At 37.5% G+C, this 17,857-nt stretch overlaps 1 protein-coding gene across 1 annotated transcript in view; it reads left to right on the top strand.

Moving 5' to 3' along the window:
• Positions 1 to 17,857, top strand: part of Dip-C (dipeptidase C) — a 185,795-nt gene that overhangs the window by 73,503 nt on the left and 94,435 nt on the right. Inside the window, exons 6-8 of the mRNA XM_090368947.1 lie at positions 3,358 to 3,419; positions 5,395 to 5,439; positions 15,916 to 15,991. Coding sequence (XP_090225073.1) covers positions 3,358 to 3,419; positions 5,395 to 5,439; positions 15,916 to 15,991 — 183 coding nt within the window. The remainder of the gene's footprint in view (positions 1 to 3,357; positions 3,420 to 5,394; positions 5,440 to 15,915; positions 15,992 to 17,857) is intronic.

The raw sequence follows: 17,857 nt of genomic DNA, 5'->3' as shown, positions 1-17,857 counted from the left end.
AGGCACAGAAATGGATCCAGACTTTATTGGTCTTCCAATGTCTATGCAAGTGGTTTTGACTCTCATAAAGCCTCTGTTTGGAAAAGGATATTGCCCTCACAGTTGACAGTTATTATACCAGTCCCCAATTAGCTGATATTCTCATCACAAAAAAAAACTGATATGTATGGTACAGTGAGACTAAACAGAAAGGAAATGCTCGAAATGCTGAAGAAGGAAAAGCTGAAAAGGCAAGAGGCTGCTGCTTTTCAAAGAGGGAAAGTCATGGCCTTATGTTGGAAAGATAAAAAAGATGTAGTGTTGTTATCTATGGTCCATAATCTTTCTCAGGAAGAAATAGAAAATCTGACAGTAGTGAAGAGACCCAAAGTAGTTTGTGACTATAACTTTTCCATGGGAGGTGTAGATAAAGTTGACCAGCATTTGGCAAACTATCCCCTGCCCAGGAAACAGATTAAAAAATACTACAGGAAGGTTTTCTTTCACCTAATGGATCTAGCTGTGTGGAATTCATTTCTACTGTATAAAGCCACGATTTCAGATGGCCAAAAAGTTCTTTCACCCTTGAATTTCAGATTGGAACTGATTTGTGAAATTATCAAGAAATATCACCTGCAAATTCCACCAGTTATAAAGGTTAGACCGTCCTCAACATCCCGCCCAACTCATTATTCACCAGGCCATTACCCCATTGATATTCCACCAACTGAGAAGAAGTTTCCAACTAGAACTTGTCGGGTATGCTCCAAAAAGCAGAACAGAGATGGCAAGAAAATTTGAAAGGAGACATGCTAAATGTGTGAAACATGTGAAATTGTCCTTTGCATCACTCCTTGCTTCAAGATCTACCACACCAAGTAAAATTACTGTTTGGTTTTCATGAAAAGCCGTTTTTTTTATTGAATGCCTTTTTTATGAAATTCAATTTGTCTTTCAGGGAATAAAGTAAGTTTGTGTTTTTCTGTTCCTTTCTTTTAGCTCAAGTGCTAATTTATTAAAAAAATCTGTATATTTGCACACTCTTTGACACACATGAGACAACTCAGGATAGCCCAAATGGGTTAATTACTCCCATGTATTTTCTACTAAAAATTTATAAAAAACACAAAAAACTATACAGTGAGTATTTGCATGATGCATACTTTTAATCTGTAAAATAAAAAAAGTCGATCTGTTACGGCACATTTTCAGGAAAAAAATGTTCCGGGAAGGTGTTAGAATAATAAAACATAAATGTAGAAGTGATAGAAGCCACAATACACATGTAGTAACTATCAGAGGGAAACTGTAGGAAGAATGGGAAATCATCATTATATAGCAACTGTTTATTCGAATTTTAAGATTACATGGCAATGTCCCCCTCCCACCCTATGCTGCACTATAATCAAACCACCTTCATATAATCATAGTACTATAACAATAACCACTTCATGCAATATGAAACTCAGTTGTGCTAAAAAAAAAATCCTCTGGATAAACAAATAATCAATCACAGATAGCTGGAATAATGGGTAGGTGCTTCACCCAGATTGAACTACACCAGACTTTGGGAGATTTCTATTATCTGTTTACAAATAAAAATTTTGCAGATGACAGAATTTTGTTCTCTGTATAGCATGTTTGCTATCTGTCACTTGTTTGGATAGATCTGGGTTTGAATCCATTGGAGATTGAGGAATTTTTAAAGGCTTGTTCTATTAGGGCTATAGTTAGCCAATCTCAGCCCGAGGGAGAAGATCATGTCATCAAAGTTTCTTGCGACGACCGACTAACTGATTAAAATAAATTTATTAAAATAAAAATGATATATACATAAGATAAAACAGAAATAAAATAAGATAAAAGCATTAAAATACAATAAGTAAACAGCTGATGAAGAGGCACTTCGCTTTGAAAGCTACTATGTATTTTAATGCTTTTATTATATATATTTTAATGCTTTTATCTTATTTTATTTCTGTTTTATCTTATGTATATATCATTTTTATTTTAATAAATTTATTTTAATCAGTTAGTCGGTCGTCGCAAGAAACTTTGATGATATAATTCAACCCGACACACAAGGCCTGTTTTCTAGAGGGAGAAGAGTTCTATACTTTGAGTTATTCTATGCAAATCAATCAAAAGATTGCATCTAGTTCCATATGAACTGGTGCACTCTGACCAAGGCGCCTCCATAGCCAGGTGGAAAGGAGCAGCAGTGCGTAGCACACGCTTCTTGATTAGACCGGGGTTCGAGCCCGTCACCACCAAATACGGAGCATGCGGAAAGGTCAGGGAATGACCACCGCACCGGAGCAATATGGCCTTAGTTGCTAATGCTCCTAAAAACCAAATAACAACAGCAACAGCACTCTGACCAGATAGTGTATGTGCCAAGGAAACTTTAAAACTATGAATCAGCCAGTAGGCAAACTAGTCCCTCAAAATTATTAAATGATTTCTGGTTCACTGTTCCATCAAAAAAATAGGGCCCAAAAGAGATGATTGTGAAAAATTGTCAAATATGTGATCTATGGCATAGTGTTCCAGTACTTCATAATAGTGAGAATTATATTTGTTCCAAATGCTTGTATTGTCTGTGATAAATAGCAAATCCATCAGAAAGCAAACTTTACTTCATTTTGGCAATGCTGAGAATACAAATATTTTTTTTTTTTTAATGTAAACCCCAAACACGAGAGGTATTAGAACCTATAGTACTTAGTACCGTGCTTGGGTAAAAATATGTGCATACTTCATGTTATTTTTGTAAGTCACTGCCCCATCAGCATTGATAAAACTTCGAAAGCCAGTAGTAAATCTTTGTTTTTGGAATACTTAGTTCTAATGACCTTTTTCAGAGCGAATTTGTTGGAGACTTCATATGAAACTAATGCATATTGTTCTTATTACTTTGCAGGTTTTGTTTTTGTTTTCCAAAAGTACTATCTCTCTAAAACAGCTTATATTTTGTTGGTGCTCCTTGAATCATTTCAAGAAATGTGTTACACCACATCCTTTTTTGCTTATCTGTGTTCTTTCATTAGGCAATGTTCTTACTACAGCTTTCATGATATTGTATGAATTAATCTCTGTCATATATAACAAATTAAAAATATAGGATAGTGTCTAATAAAAAAAAATAATAAAAATATGGAGTAAGAAGTCTTCTAACACAGTCTACATATCAAGGATCTATTCACAAGAATTACTGGGATAAGAAACTGTTTTATATATTGAGTGACTATGAAATAGTATATCTTGATCAGTTTTACTCTTCAGAGTAATCCTGATGTTAATATAGCTAGAATATTTTGCAGCTATTCAGTTGTTAATACAACTGAATAGTTACTGATTTAAAAAATTCTTTTATAGAAAGGCAGAAATACAGATAGTGGAAAATTTTGTCGTGAAGCTGCCTTTGAAGGAATAGGAAAGTAAGTGTTTTAGAGGAATTTTATCTCTAAGGATATGTGAAAGATTAAAATTTATTCTTTTTTGCAATAAAGAATCTTTTAAATAGAATTTTGTTTGTACAGTGAAAATTGTTTGTTTCCTTTTGATATCATAACAAGGCTTTTTTTTTTTTTTTGTTCAGCACTAAAATTAGGCATCTTAGGCCAAAGTAGGAAGGTTTTCTTTTGTTGTACTCCAGTTCCTTTTCTTTTCTAATGGATAAGCTGCTATGGCTGGGTGGTGAAATAACCTCATCCAAAAAACAAAAGCTTCCTTTTTAGCTCATTTCAGCTCTGTTTAGGCTTTACAGCAACATTTGTTACATTTTACCATTAATTTGACTATAATGCAATCAACTATAACAGGTTTTTTTTTCCCTTTGAGATTTTCTCAGCTATCATTATAGCTGACTTTTATTGTAAATATAATTATTTAATAAGATTATGCAATTAATAGTGTAATTTTTTATTAAATATATACGTATTTTATATATAAAAAACTAAATTACTGTACAACTGTAAAATGTTATTTTTTCTGTACTTTTTTAACAGTAAAGAGGACATTTTAATTTGGTAAAACAAAACTGGCAGTACACGAGTGTCACATTTATTCCCAATTAGTTATGAAGAATGTCTTCCATTATAGGTTATCACAGAAAGCTCAGTTTACCTCCTAATTCTAAAAACCAAGGATGGTAGCCATAGTGTAGGTAGAGAGTTTTGTTACACATATGGCATGGCATATTCCTTTATGTATTATTTTATTTTATGCTGCAACTGTTTATTCAAACTCTTCAGATTTGCGATCTGACAAATCATATTCCACAAACACAGTGGCTGTGGTTAGTCCACTGCATTGTGCTTGTGGAATTATGCAAAAAAATAATATAAATTTAAAATCACATTTAAAGGCACAAGTTGATAGTCATATGCAAACAACAGCTGTGCATTATAAAAAGAGTAGGTGCTCAAATCTTACATAATCACTTGTGAATTTGTGAATGATATTATTAATTACACAGTGGCTATGCTATTAAATGATTACATGTTCTGGTAAAACTGTTTTATCAGAATAACAGTAACACAACAGTGACATTAAGAGAGCTTTATCAAATGAATGAATTGTCAAAGTCCTGTTCTCCATAAATGGTATTAGAAAAATGAAGTTCAAAGAAACAGGTTTGCTAATCAAGGATGTGGGTCAAAAGCTTATCTCTGAACCAAAGCTAGAGGATAATCGTTATAGTGATAGAGGAGAATGCATAGCAGATGCTTGAAGGACTGGCAGCTTGCATAGTGTTGTGTGCTGTTTGACTTTGACTTGTGTCAAATTCAAAAGGCTGCATGATAAATTTTATGCTGTTATTTGTGTAAGATTGGCCATGTTCATCAGGTTCTCCTTGATAATCTGATAATTGAAATTACATTTGAATTACAGTTTTTTCCACGATTGAAGATTAACAGCAGTGGCTGGCCACAGAATGTTGAGGTCTATTTCAGTTTTGGCAAAGCCAATTCTAATATTATTCAGGTGGTCCCATTTCACTCACTCTAGCTACTATATGGTGTGGATATACCACTGAATTTGCCATTGGTCCATTCTTATTTGAAGAGATCTTTCCAGGAGGATTGATAACATATTCTGTAAACCAATCATTTGATTTTTGTTTGCTCTGTCATTCCAGCCTTCCAACAGTTTGAATGTCTCAAGACACTTTCTTGCAAGATAGTTCTTTATGTTGTGACGTATCATAAACTGCTACTAATAATCCTGAACTTCTATAACTCTGATTTGCCAAATATATGCAGCACAATGTCTATCAAATTTCATTACAGTTGTATTAGAATAGATATTATTAATTATAGTCACTATGTTTGTAATTAATATATATAACCATTTATATAAATGTTTTGTTTTTATCATTTTTCACAATGTGGTTTTTTTTTTTTATGATAGATTCAAAGTTGATAATATGCTTCTTCATCCAGAAATGTCTGAATGGTGAGCAAACATTTATTTTTTTAGTTAAATGTGAAAAATATATGAAAATTGCACACAAGAAATTTTAATATTTTTTCATAGTACTCTGAATTTAATTAACAAATTGATTAAGAGCAAGCTTTTAATGAATAAAGAGCTTGCTATATTAAAAAGACAAAAATTTGTTTATATTACTGGCATAACCACCAAGTAAGAAGAGTTTATAACTAATATATATATTTTTTAATAATGAATACAATCATTGATCATGAAGTTTATTTATGCATGGGTGATGCACACACATCATTTCTACTACCAAGGTAGTTTTAATGCATCACTTTAATTGTATCTCATGTTGTGAATACCTTCACAACAAGTTGCCATGTTATTGCACTACCTCGAATAAGTAACACTTCACCTATGGAGAAGACTATTGTTACTTATTCTCAATGGATATCACCACCCAGATGGCACTGTATCAAGGCTTTTTGGCCCCTCTTGGGTGGGTGGGTAGGTACCCTGTTTTTACAATAGTGACAACCCAGTTATGAAGTATAAAACCACAATATGAGAGATGCTTGATGGTGAAGAGGTTTTATCAACAGTCAACTAGTTTTAGTCAACAGATTCAGATGTCTAGGATCATTGTTGTGGGCTCCAGGGTTCCCCCATTCTCCGCTGAGTCCTCAGTACTGGGCTATGCCCAGTACTGAGGACTCAAGCTGTTACTTCCAGTCAACAACAGAACATGTTCTGCTGTTGGCAAGACCCAACAGGTATATAGCAACCAGGGTGCACCAGACACGGCACCTCCGTAGCCAGGTGGGAAGGAGCAGCAGTGCGTAGCACATGCTACTTGATTAGACCGGGGTTCGAGCCCGTCACCACCAAATACGGAGGATGCAGAAAGGTCAGGGAATGACCACCACATATTCCCAGAGCAATATGGCGTTAGTTGCTAATGCTCCTAAAAACCAAATAACAACAACAATGTGTACCAGACACCAGGTCTAGCACCCCCTGACACTCGTCCCTAGCTGCGTGGAGGCACACCAGGTTTGACTAGCAATGACTCTGTATTGGGGTCCCAGGGTTCCTGGGATCCCCAAGTAGTAAGTGAAAGGAGTCGGTGATAGTGGGAGAAATTTGGGATGTTTGGGGGGGGGGAATAAGAGAATAATAAGTTGGGAATGGGAGAAGGCATTCCCTAGAAAACTAAGTGATGAGAATACAGTTAGTCCTCAACTCACATAAGCCTGAGTTACATAAATTCGGAATTTTATTTTGGTAAAATTGTAAAGATACCTACTATAATTTTTAAGAGTGAAGTTGAATGAAGGAATAGTAAGTATAAGTTTTTATTTTCGTTCCCAAAAACTATGTTGGATAATAACCTGCGGCGTAACTAGGTAAATAAATTTCATTTTCTGCTTTAAAAATTCTGAAGAAATATTTAACATGTTTGTGAGACAGGTGAATTACATTGAAGCACTTCAGAGAAACCCCCACAATGTTTAAGCCATGTTGACTGTGTCCCATTGGCTATTTCTTTGGAGAATTACACTCAAGCCCTATAACATCCTTGATGGAATATGCAACATTTCAAGAGCCTGGAATGATTTGACAACTTGTATGAGTGAAGTTTGGAAAAATCTAAAAAATTCCGAGCTTAACAGTGAAGGCTTCAACAAAGATTAGCTGATGTCTTCTGTTACCAAAGAAATTGTAAACTTAGCCCAGAAGGTCCAGCTGGTCCTGGAGAATGAAGATGTAGACAAGCTTTTGGATGAACGAGGTGAATATTTAAAAACAGAAGACTTAGTCCAGCTGAACGTTTTTTTTTTTTTTTTTTTTTTGTAGTTGTTGGCGCATCGGCTTCTGTGGCCATAATGCACCTCCAAAGGTTTTTGCAGTACTTTGATACAAGCCCGAGGCGGGATTCGAACCTGCGACCTTTGGGTTGTCAAGCAGGCACTTTACCCACCTGGCTAGCCCGGTCGGCCCAGCTGAAAGTGCAAATAGTTGAGGAGCAAGGGAGAGCTGACTCCATTGAGGAACCGAAGCAACCCAAAAGGCAGTTCAAATTTTAAAAAATGGCAGAAGCATTTTGTAAAATTTGGGAAGGTCTCTATGTTTGATGGAATGGATGAAAACACTGAATGGTCCTTGAAAATAGAAAGAAAAATTCAAGATTGCTTATTGTGAAATTTATGAACAGAAAAAAAAAGTATATGAAAAAGATGAAGATCGAAGAGTTCATATCACGTACTACCTCCCTGACCTCTACTCAGCCTACAGCACCCTGTGATTAATGTTTCTTTTAATGTTCAGGTTCATTTTAAGCTACCTTCAGTTCGTCACACCTGAAGTGTATAAACTTTGATTCTTTGTGTGGTATAGTCCACTTTTCCTAAATATGTACACTGGTTTTGATTCCCTTGATAGCCTACACAGCATATGAAATATATATCAGTTTTTACAGAACAATAACATGCAATTTTTCTTCCTTTTATGTTTTCTTTTCTTATGTGCCACTCCGGTTAATTCACTGCTGTCCCCAGATAAAGTTTTTAATTGTTATGGTATATAACTATTTTTCTTCATTCTTCTCAGAATATTATGTGGTTTTTGTAATTTTGGAATATCAGGGATATAGTATCAATATTTTATTAGTCATTCCTGAGTTACGTAAAAATCGACGTATGTAAGAAATCCTGGACCATATCTCTTATGTATGTCAAGGACAGACTAGTAAAAAAATACAGATTGTAATGATGGACAGTGAGTCAATCCCACCATGGAAAAGGGTCATCAAGTCCACCTAGTGGTGGGTCCCTGGAGAGGTTGATATCCTACTCTCTAAGGGTTAGCGAGTGGTTCTCTGGTAGGGAGCTTACTAGGCCGAGGCCTGTTTCCCACTCAGCGTGACTCAGTCAGATTGTGTAATCTCACCCCAATGTGGAGTTAGCTGTTATGGTCGAGGCCTGTTTCCCACTCAGTGTGACTCAGTCAGATTACAAAATAAAACATTCAATGAATTCACAGAACGTGTATTCAAACAGCGACAACGTCTGATGGCTCACCCGGACGTGACCAGCCTGCCGGTTCCACCATATCCTAGGCCTCGCTGGGTCACGCTGAGTGGGAAACAGGCCTCGGCCTACTAGGCCGAGGCCTGTTTCCCACTCAGCGTGACTCACAGATTGTGTAATCCCACCCCAATGTGGAGTTAGCTGTTATGGTCTGGAGTGTCTTCTGAGTTTGGTAGTCATTGTCAATGGGTTCCTCTTGTCGGGAATTCTGTTAGGATATGGTGGAACCCGCAGGCTGGTCATGTCCAGGTGAGCCATCAGACGTTGTCGCCGTTTGAATACATGTTCTGTGAATTCATTGAATGCCGCAAAGTTTTCCTTTGTTTGTATAAGTAGAGGTGCCTGTTCCGGTGCATATATCTCGGTGAGAGTTTGAAGAGGCATTCATAGGTCTTGGTAAATTAGATAGGTGAAGGTAATGTGTTGGGCCGTCTCTGGCATTCCACAGGTGCAGGCAGGGTTTTGTACCAGGCCCAATGGATGAATTTTTGCATTGAGGCTTCCATGTCCAGTTAGTAGAAAAGTCGTGTGTAAGCTTGGTATGAACCATTTGTTTTTGGAATTGCATTTGGTGTTCCTCCACTGTTGGCGTGTGATTATGGGTGGTTCTTCCAAGAGTTGGTGGCCCAGTAATTCTCCCGATGGAGATCTTCATGTCTAATTCTTTTCTTCTCTTCTTGGATGGTGTTGTTCAGGTGCAATACTATGTTGTTGCTGCATGGGAGGTTCTGTCTCTTATGGTATTTTAGATAATGGTATGCCACCTCGAGATGAAGAGGTAACTTTACAGATAGGACCTGCAGTGCAGGAGTAGAAACTGTTCTGCAGGCCCTAGAGGTCATCAGGAGGATGGTGCGATGTGCTTGGTCTAGCAGTCATTTTACTACAGTGTAGTTGGCTCTATGGCCCCAGCCACCATCCCCATAGGTGGCTATTGGGAGAAAAATACATTCATAGTACAACTTTAAGGTTTGCCCCTTCAGACTCCAGTTCTTCCTGGTGACCCTCAGGAGCCTTTCCAGCATATTTTTTGATCTTCTCCTTGATGTAGTTGCTGTTTTCTCTGCAGGATAGCTTCTCATCCAGCAGGACTCCAAGATTTGTAGGTAGGGTCAATATTCGTTGGTCCTGATACTTAATCTGTGAGGACCTGTTTGGGTTTAGGTGTCCTTTGAGGAGCATCTGTTGAGTTATAGCAGCTGAGACTGTAAGTTTGCGGTTTTCACACCACTGGAAGAGATCTTCTAGAATGTTGTTAGCTGCTTCTTCCAATTGTGGTCTCGAATCCCCATGCAGGACCATAGCCAGATCATCAGCATAAGCTATCTTCGTGATATTTTGTTAACCAAGTGTCTAATACTGCATTCCATGTGAGAGGACCAGGATGGATCCTTGTGAGCAGCCCCTAGCAGAAGGTCTGGTAACTTCCTCAGTGGGTGTTTTGACCATAAGGTGGTGGTTGTCCAGGTAACTGGACACTAGGCGATACATTGGTGCAGACACCCCTGCCTCTCAGAATCTCTCCAGGATGCTTTGCCACCAAAGGGTGTCAAAGGCCCTTTTAAAATCCACAAAGAGGCCCAGGGCAAATTTCCTCTCAGTGTTGCTGGCTAGCGTCATGACATGAATGGGATCTTTGGTGCATTTTCCTTTTGTGAAGCTGTAATTGCCGTACTGTGGAAGGCAGTGGCTTGATCTTCTGCTGGAAGCCTTCCAGCAGAAGATCAAGCCACTGCCTTCCGATTTCCCATTCTTTCCAGTTTTTTTTTTTTTTTTTAATGAAAACCCCAAAAACGAGAGGTATTAGAACCTGTAGTACTTAGTAAGGTGCTAGGGTTGGAGGTTGAGAAGACTAAAGAAGATATTTGTTGACATTACACTTGAACTTCTGTAGACTGTAATTTTCAGGAAATACATATGAAGGACGGTTGTTCCATAAAACGGCAGTTGAATGAATAAACAAGGAAGATGAAAAATTGGTTTTGTGAGTTTGAAGTTGAACTGTAAATGGATGTTGGCTGGTGGCGCCACATGTTCGGACTGTTTTGAAAGGGAATTATAGAAGCCAATTCAGAAGAACAGTGCCCATGGAAGTATCTCTAGAAAAGGCATGCAGCAGAAACAATACGTCTATGAGACAGGGAATGGAGAGACTCTGTTATAGATGAGTCATTAATTAACCTAACTACCCTCTTCTGAACGGAATCTAGAAGCATGAGAGAGGTTTTGGGGGAACCTCCCCAGATGTGGGAACAATATTCCATGGTAGGGCAAATTTGTGATTTGTACTGAGTGAACAGCTGTTTGGAAGAAAAGTAACGCTGAGAGCGAAAGAGAAAACCAAGTTTTTGAGATGCAGAGGAAGTAATATTTGTAATGTGGTGGTGCCAAGAGAGGTTAGAAGTCAGGGTAATCCCCAAAAGAGATATATCATTTTGCCTAGAAATCGGAGTGCCACCAAAGATAACCATAGGAGCAGAAGAATCCTTTTTGCGAGATATAAGACAAGACTGAGTTTTAGAAGGGTTGAAATCAACTAAGTTGTCTTTGCCCCACTGGAGAATTACTTGGAGATTGGCATTTAAGGAATTGTTAGCAGATTTTCGAGAAGTTGAAGCTGATTGAGCAGGACAAGGGTTCTCAAAATGGAAAGTGGAATGCAATGTGCTATCATCGGCAAAACTATGGATAGGATTTCCAGCCAGTGGAATAAGGTCATTAATATACAAGAGGAAAATAGTTGGGGAAAGAACTGAGCCTTGAGGGACACCAGCATTAGAAGACAGAGAGCCATCTACCATCACCCTCAGTGAGCGATTAGAGAGAAAACTGAATAACCAATTACAAAAAAACAGTTGGCAGACCATAAAATGGAAGCTTCTTTAGAAGATCTTTATGCCAAACACGATTGAAAGCCTTTGAGATGTCAAGAACAACTGCTTGTGGACCGAACTTTTCCATTGAATTTGTCCATAAATATCACCAGTGGATCGACACCAATGGAATCAATACTGGCGATCGTTGATCAGACAGAGGGTTTCTAGGTAGTTTAAGAGTTGGTGGTAGTTTAATTGATTTCTCCATTACTTTAGAAAGAGTAGAAGTAATTGCAATGGGACGATAATTAGATGGGATGGATTTGTCACTGTTTTTAGGAACTGGCTGGATATGAGCAAATTTCCAAGCAGAAGGAAAAACACCTTTGGAATAAGAAAATGAAAAAAGGCGGCAAAGAATAGGAATAAGTTCAGGAGCACAGGTTTTGAGCACAAGTGGAGAAATACCATCAGGACGTGGAGCTTTCTTACTATCAAGATTCATCCAAACACTTCTGACATCCTTTTGACAGAAGACCACAGGAGGCAGTGAATGGAGTGTGTTGGGAATGGTGGGAAGTGTTTTACCAAGATCATTAATACACGAGTTGGAAGAAAAATGGGATGCTAGCAGGTCAGCTTTATTTTTGGCTGAAGTGACAACGGAACCATCTGGTTTGGACAGAGGTGGGAGCAGAGATGGGCAAAAGTTGCCGCCAATAGCTTTGGCAAGAGACCAGAATGCTTGGCTGCCATTAGGACAAGAAGCAAGTTTTCTTGCTTCTTGTCCTTCTTCAAGAAGCATGTTCGAAATTTAGTTTGGACTGATTGACTGTTTTACAATTGTTGCGAGCTTCGGTGTAGGCAGAAAATGAAACTGAAGAATTGCAAACAAGCCAATTACAATATGCAACATTTTTCTCTTGAACAGCCTTAGCACATTTATTGGAAAACCAAGGTTTAGATAAAGGACGAGATTTTAAAGTGGTGTGTAGGGTAAATGATTCCATTCCAACAAGAGTAATTTCACTGACATGATCTGAGCAAATGTTGACAACAGAAGTTTTGAAACATTAATCCAACCAAGGAAGAGAAGAAAAGAAATCTCGCATCCCATTTTGCAATCTTGTAAAGCCAAACAACACGATGTTGGGAATAGCCATGAGATTAGGGCTCCATTGGAGAAGAGACATTCACCAAGTTGTGATCTGAGGTGCCTAAAGGACCTCTCACTTCGACCATGTACTTAGAAGGGTTGTTTGTGAGAAAAAGATCAAGCGTGTTGGCTGTATGATTAGGATTGTCCGGTATTCTTGTAGGTAAATGAACAATCTGTGCTAGCTCATTAGTAATTGCAAAAGCCTCAGCATCTCGACCAGCTGGGTCAGTGTGACTAGAAAATGGAAGCCAGCTCTAGCTGTGAACATTAAAATCACCAAGGAAAATTACCTCACTGTTAGGAAAGTTGGACTGGAGAAAGTCAAGTTGCAAAGAGAGGAAGTCAAAGAGCTCCAAGTGATTAGTGGAGTTGGGAGAACGGTAGAGGCAACAGATGAATTTGACAGAATTAGGTAGAGAGATTTTGAGCCAGAGAAGATCAAAGAGAGGAGATTCCAAATTGCCAAGTCTCTGATGGGGAATATCAGAACGGACATATGCACAAGTACCACCTTTGAGGCGAAAGGAATCATACAGCAAATAATTTGGGCATCTGAGATGAGCAGTAGTTGAATCAACCGATAACTGAGATTCTGTCAGAAAAAGTACATAATGTTTGGCAGACTGCAAGTGGAAATGGATTGTCTGGTGTTGTAAAGTGTTTGATATATTTATCAAAGGTGTGCCAGTCTGCTTTCCTGGTGTTGAATCTACTATCTTCATATTGAGTCTGCTCTCTATTTCTTCTTGTAGGGCTGACTGTGAAGGTGATGGGGTTATGATCACTGGTTGTTCAGCAGGTGTGTAACTGCCAATTATGTATGGAGTTGCAGAGTTTATCATTAGTGAGTGTTATGTCAATATAGGTGCTGCCAAGAGGAGTTGTGCAAGTGGGAGGATGGCTGGGAATGTTGTGAATGTGCAGATCATTCGAAAGGATGGTTTCTTCAAGGAGTTTCCCTTTACGGTCAGTGAAGGGGCTGTTCCATAGTTGGGATTTAGCATTTGCATCTGCCACAATCAGGATACTATGCTGTCACAGGTTGTTGATTATTTTGATTCCATCAGAAACTGTTCACTTCAGTAGGTATGTGGGATTCCTGTCACCTGATATTTTGATTTTCCAAAACATTTTTAACTTTTATTTGTTTAATAATTTCTCTAAAACAATGCAAATACAATATGTAAAATAATACATATGTAACTTAAACACATGTATTTTAATGAAGGCATCGTTTGGGGAGGGGGGGTGAACAATGTGTTTAATTTCCAGACAAAGGTGAAATGGGACAACAGTTAATCTCTTTTTTTCCAGCATTGGCATTTCATTTAGATATTACTTGATTTGCTATAAGGTGACTGCTCTTTAAAATTTGACTAATTTTGACTGACTGTCGTCTTATTCCATTAAATTTTCATTTTTCCAAAGTTAAAGTTTAGTGCATTAAATGTTTTCATTGCTAAACTTGTGTAAGATTCAAATTTCATTCTAACCTGTGTTACAGCTTTTCCAATTTAGTTAGTGGAAGAAAAGTAGTGTTACAGTTTGTGATTGTTTTTGTGTATATAATATGACAATTATGTATCATATGTGTTTATTGTGCCCAGATACAGATGTGTTTATTGTTCCCATTTTCTTCAACCCTCCCCCCCATGTAAAACTGCTGTTGAAGGCCATAACATTTTGGTTGTAACATATGGTTTGTCTTAGTTCTCTCTGCTCCCATCCATTTGCTATTTAATTTAATATTAACTGCTTCAGTGTTTGTTGTGTTTATTTTGTTTTTGTTCTTATACTTTCTTGTCTAAATACATTAGGGAATTTTTACCTCTCATTGCATTTTGTGTTGTACTTTTTTTTGGCGGCTTCTCTTTCACCTGCTAGGAACAGCAGCCACTGCATAATAAACATATCCCTATCTTCACACACAGTGGTGTTCTGCTTTTCATATCCAAGTTGTTACCTGCATGTTACAGATTGCATTTTAACATCTTTCAATACATTATATGCTGCACTATATAAAGTATATACTGAAAAGACAGATTTTGTGAGGTTCCTGTGCAATGCGACGCTGCCATCCCTCTCACTAGTGGATGAACCTACTGTTTGGCAGGTATATAGGTACATTGCATTATGTAGATGGTAATTTGATGTCAGTATGGATAAACGTCGTGAATTAACAGACTTTGAAACAGGAATGATAGTGGGTACCCAACGCATAGGTAATTCTATCGTGGAGGTGATACAGAAATTGCCCTATTCCCATTCAACAGTATCAAGAGTGTATCGGGAATACACCATTTCCAGAATAACATCCCATCGTGGACAGCGCTGTGGGCAGAGAAAGGTGGTGGATGAGCGTGGCCGTCAACATCTGTCTCGCATTGTTTCAGCCAACCAGAGAGTGACAGTAGCACAAATCACTGCTGACTTCAATGAGGGAGGTGCCAGAAACGCCTCTACTAAGACTATCAGGAGATCATTAGCCACAATAGATTATGGGAGCCACCGACCCACCAGAGTCCCATTGCTAACACCACGACACAGGACTGTACACCTCAGCCGAGCAAAAGAACATCGGCATTGGACCTTGAATGATTGGAGACTGGTCTCTTGGTCCAATGAGTCCTATTTCCAATTATTTCAAGTGGACGGGAGGGTGCATATCTGGCGGAAACCGCACAAAGCTATGCACCCGTCATGTCAACAAGGAACACTGTTCAGGCAGGAGGTGGATGGTCGATAATGGTCTGGGGCATGTTCAACTGGCACATGTTGGGACCTCTGGTACATCTAGACATCTCCGAATGGTCCAGGTTACGTGTCCATCCTTGCAAACCATCTGCATTCCTTCATGGTCATCATGCACCCACAGGGCAATGGACTCTTCCAGCAGGACAATGCGCCTCCCCACAGAGCCGTGGTGACTAGAACATGGTTTGAAGACCATTCTGCAGATTTTACCACCACTGAATGGCCTCCCCATTCACCAGACATGAACCCTGTGGAGCATCTTTGAGTTGCTGTGGAAAGGTCAGCTCGAGCTTTGGATTCTCCACCCAGGAATGAGATGGAATTATGAATAGAAATGCAGCAAACATAGATTGAAATCCCTCTGGAATTATTTTGTGAACTAGTGTACTCAATGCCTTGCTATGTGACTGCCCTTATCTGGGCAAAAGGTGGGCCTATCCATTACTAGGTAGATATCCCATGATTTCTGTTTATTCAGTGTACTTCATATGTCTGTTTGATATGTTTCACATGTATATATTTTTTAACTAAATGCTTAAATTATTGTTATTGGGCAGATTATTAAGCAATAAATAATGCAAAATAATAATGTATAATACAAAAAATAGCTAAGTAATACAAAGTAATAATAAATTGAAACTGTGTTTAATATATGCTTTGATATATAAATTTTCAGCCGTGTTTTCAAGACTCCCCTTGAACTCCAGGTTTTAAGATATACAAATTCTCTTAGCAGTGAAGCCCACAAAGAGGTCTGTGATAATGTTAAGTAAAATATGTTCTTCAGAAATACAGTTTTATTTTGCAAATATAAAAGATATATTTGATTAGATAATATTGTGTAGCCTGACTTAGTTTAAGGTAGCCAATCTGGTTTTGACTTTTCAGTTAGTTGTTTTGGTCTGATATGAAACATGTCCAAATTTTCATCATTGAATTTTTCAGCTTAGCATTCTCTTAATATTCTGAAAATAAAATTATTGATCTTGTCACTGGAATATTTTGCTCCTCACTATAGAGTCAACCATTTTCCCACTCTTCTAATACATGTACCTGTTTTCTACAGTATATATCTTTTCCAAAACCTTTCCCAGATTTTTCTGTAGCCTCTTTCATGCAAATATTTAGCCTTTTTGCACTTTTTTCATATTCCAATAAGGGGTTATTAGTTTTATTTACCACATTTTTCTTATAATGTATGATATTTTCTTACCATGTGTTCTCATAGTATTTATTAATTTTTTTTTTATCATTGTTCTGAATTTCTGTTTTATAGACCTACCCAAATAACTCATTTTCAGCCTCCACTCAAGTTCTCTTAAATTTTTTCCATTCTTCCTCTAAAGAGTCATGTTAATGTCAGTAATGTCATTTACTTTTGAGCAAGAATTTTTCTCTGTTTGATTATTGTTAGCAAATCTGAGAGCTTTTCAATTTTTATCTGTTTTATTCCTTTTTTTTATACTTTTTATTTTAGCATTAATTTTCCTTTTTAATTTTCTCAGATAGAGAATTTTGCAGTGTGAAATCCTCTATATATTATTGATCTTCAACTAGTTTAAATCCTTTTCTGTAATGATATAGTCAATTCTGCTTTTCTTCTTCTCTGTGTAAAACCTTACCAGTAAATCATTAGTGTATATGATTTTGGATAACTGAAAATACTAGTATATTTTTATTCTCAACCCTATGTTATTATGAAAACCAGTTTTGTTTTTATTATGGTGAAAACACAATGGAACCAGGAGGAAATAGTGGAGATAACAGGTTATATATTATGGATTTATAATAGGTTATATAATAATGGATTTTATAACAGATTTGATTGTATCCCTTAAAATAAAAGTAACTTCAACAAAATGGATGAAATACAATACAGTATTATGTAACAAATAAATGAGAAAAATCACGGCTGTCAATTCAGGATTTATACTGAATTGACAGCCGTGCTTTTTTGACCCCTTGCTCACTATTCAAACATTTTTTTTCTTTGCTTTTTTCACAACAAAAAAAGAAAACATGGCCTTTTCCAATAAATTCAGAATATTTCATTTGTGCTTGAAATTTTGTTGTTCATCTCTAGTTAACTAAATGGCTATGAAGTATTCTAGTCTCTGTTGTATAAATTATGTGGATTGCATGAAACAGAATATCACAGAGTATAAGTTATACTTTGGGGGTTAGAGCGATACTAGATGAGTGCTTGAAGTGCAGCGTCTGTGATGCCTTCCAACGCCCAGTTTTACAGGAAGCAGAGGGTAAAGGCATGCAACTAGACAAGCATTTCAAATGCCTCATAGGATGAATTCAGTTGGCGTAAAACACCTGCCAACGCCTTCGGACACGTTACAAGTGCGTTCACCTTGGCGTTTACACAACCTGAGGAGACATTCTCCCCATGCATGTGGTGGTTGTCCTTAATTGGTTTGTTTATTATACTTTGGGGAAGACGATTTTTGACACAGAGGAGTTTATTTGTGAGTTGGAAAGGAGGCCTCCCTTGTACAACACATCAACAAGACTACTCCAGCAAAGAAATAAAGGCAAAGTGTTGTATTGAAATTGGAAATGAAATGGGATGAACTATGTAATGATGAGAAGAATCAGAAAGCTCAGTT

This window comes from Mastigoproctus giganteus, chromosome 2 (genome assembly GCF_048544385.1).
Source record: "Mastigoproctus giganteus isolate SK-2022 chromosome 2, ASM4854438v1, whole genome shotgun sequence".
Taxonomy (NCBI): domain Eukaryota; kingdom Metazoa; phylum Arthropoda; class Arachnida; order Uropygi; family Thelyphonidae; genus Mastigoproctus; species Mastigoproctus giganteus.
This window is presented reverse-complemented; position numbering and strand designations above follow the sequence as displayed.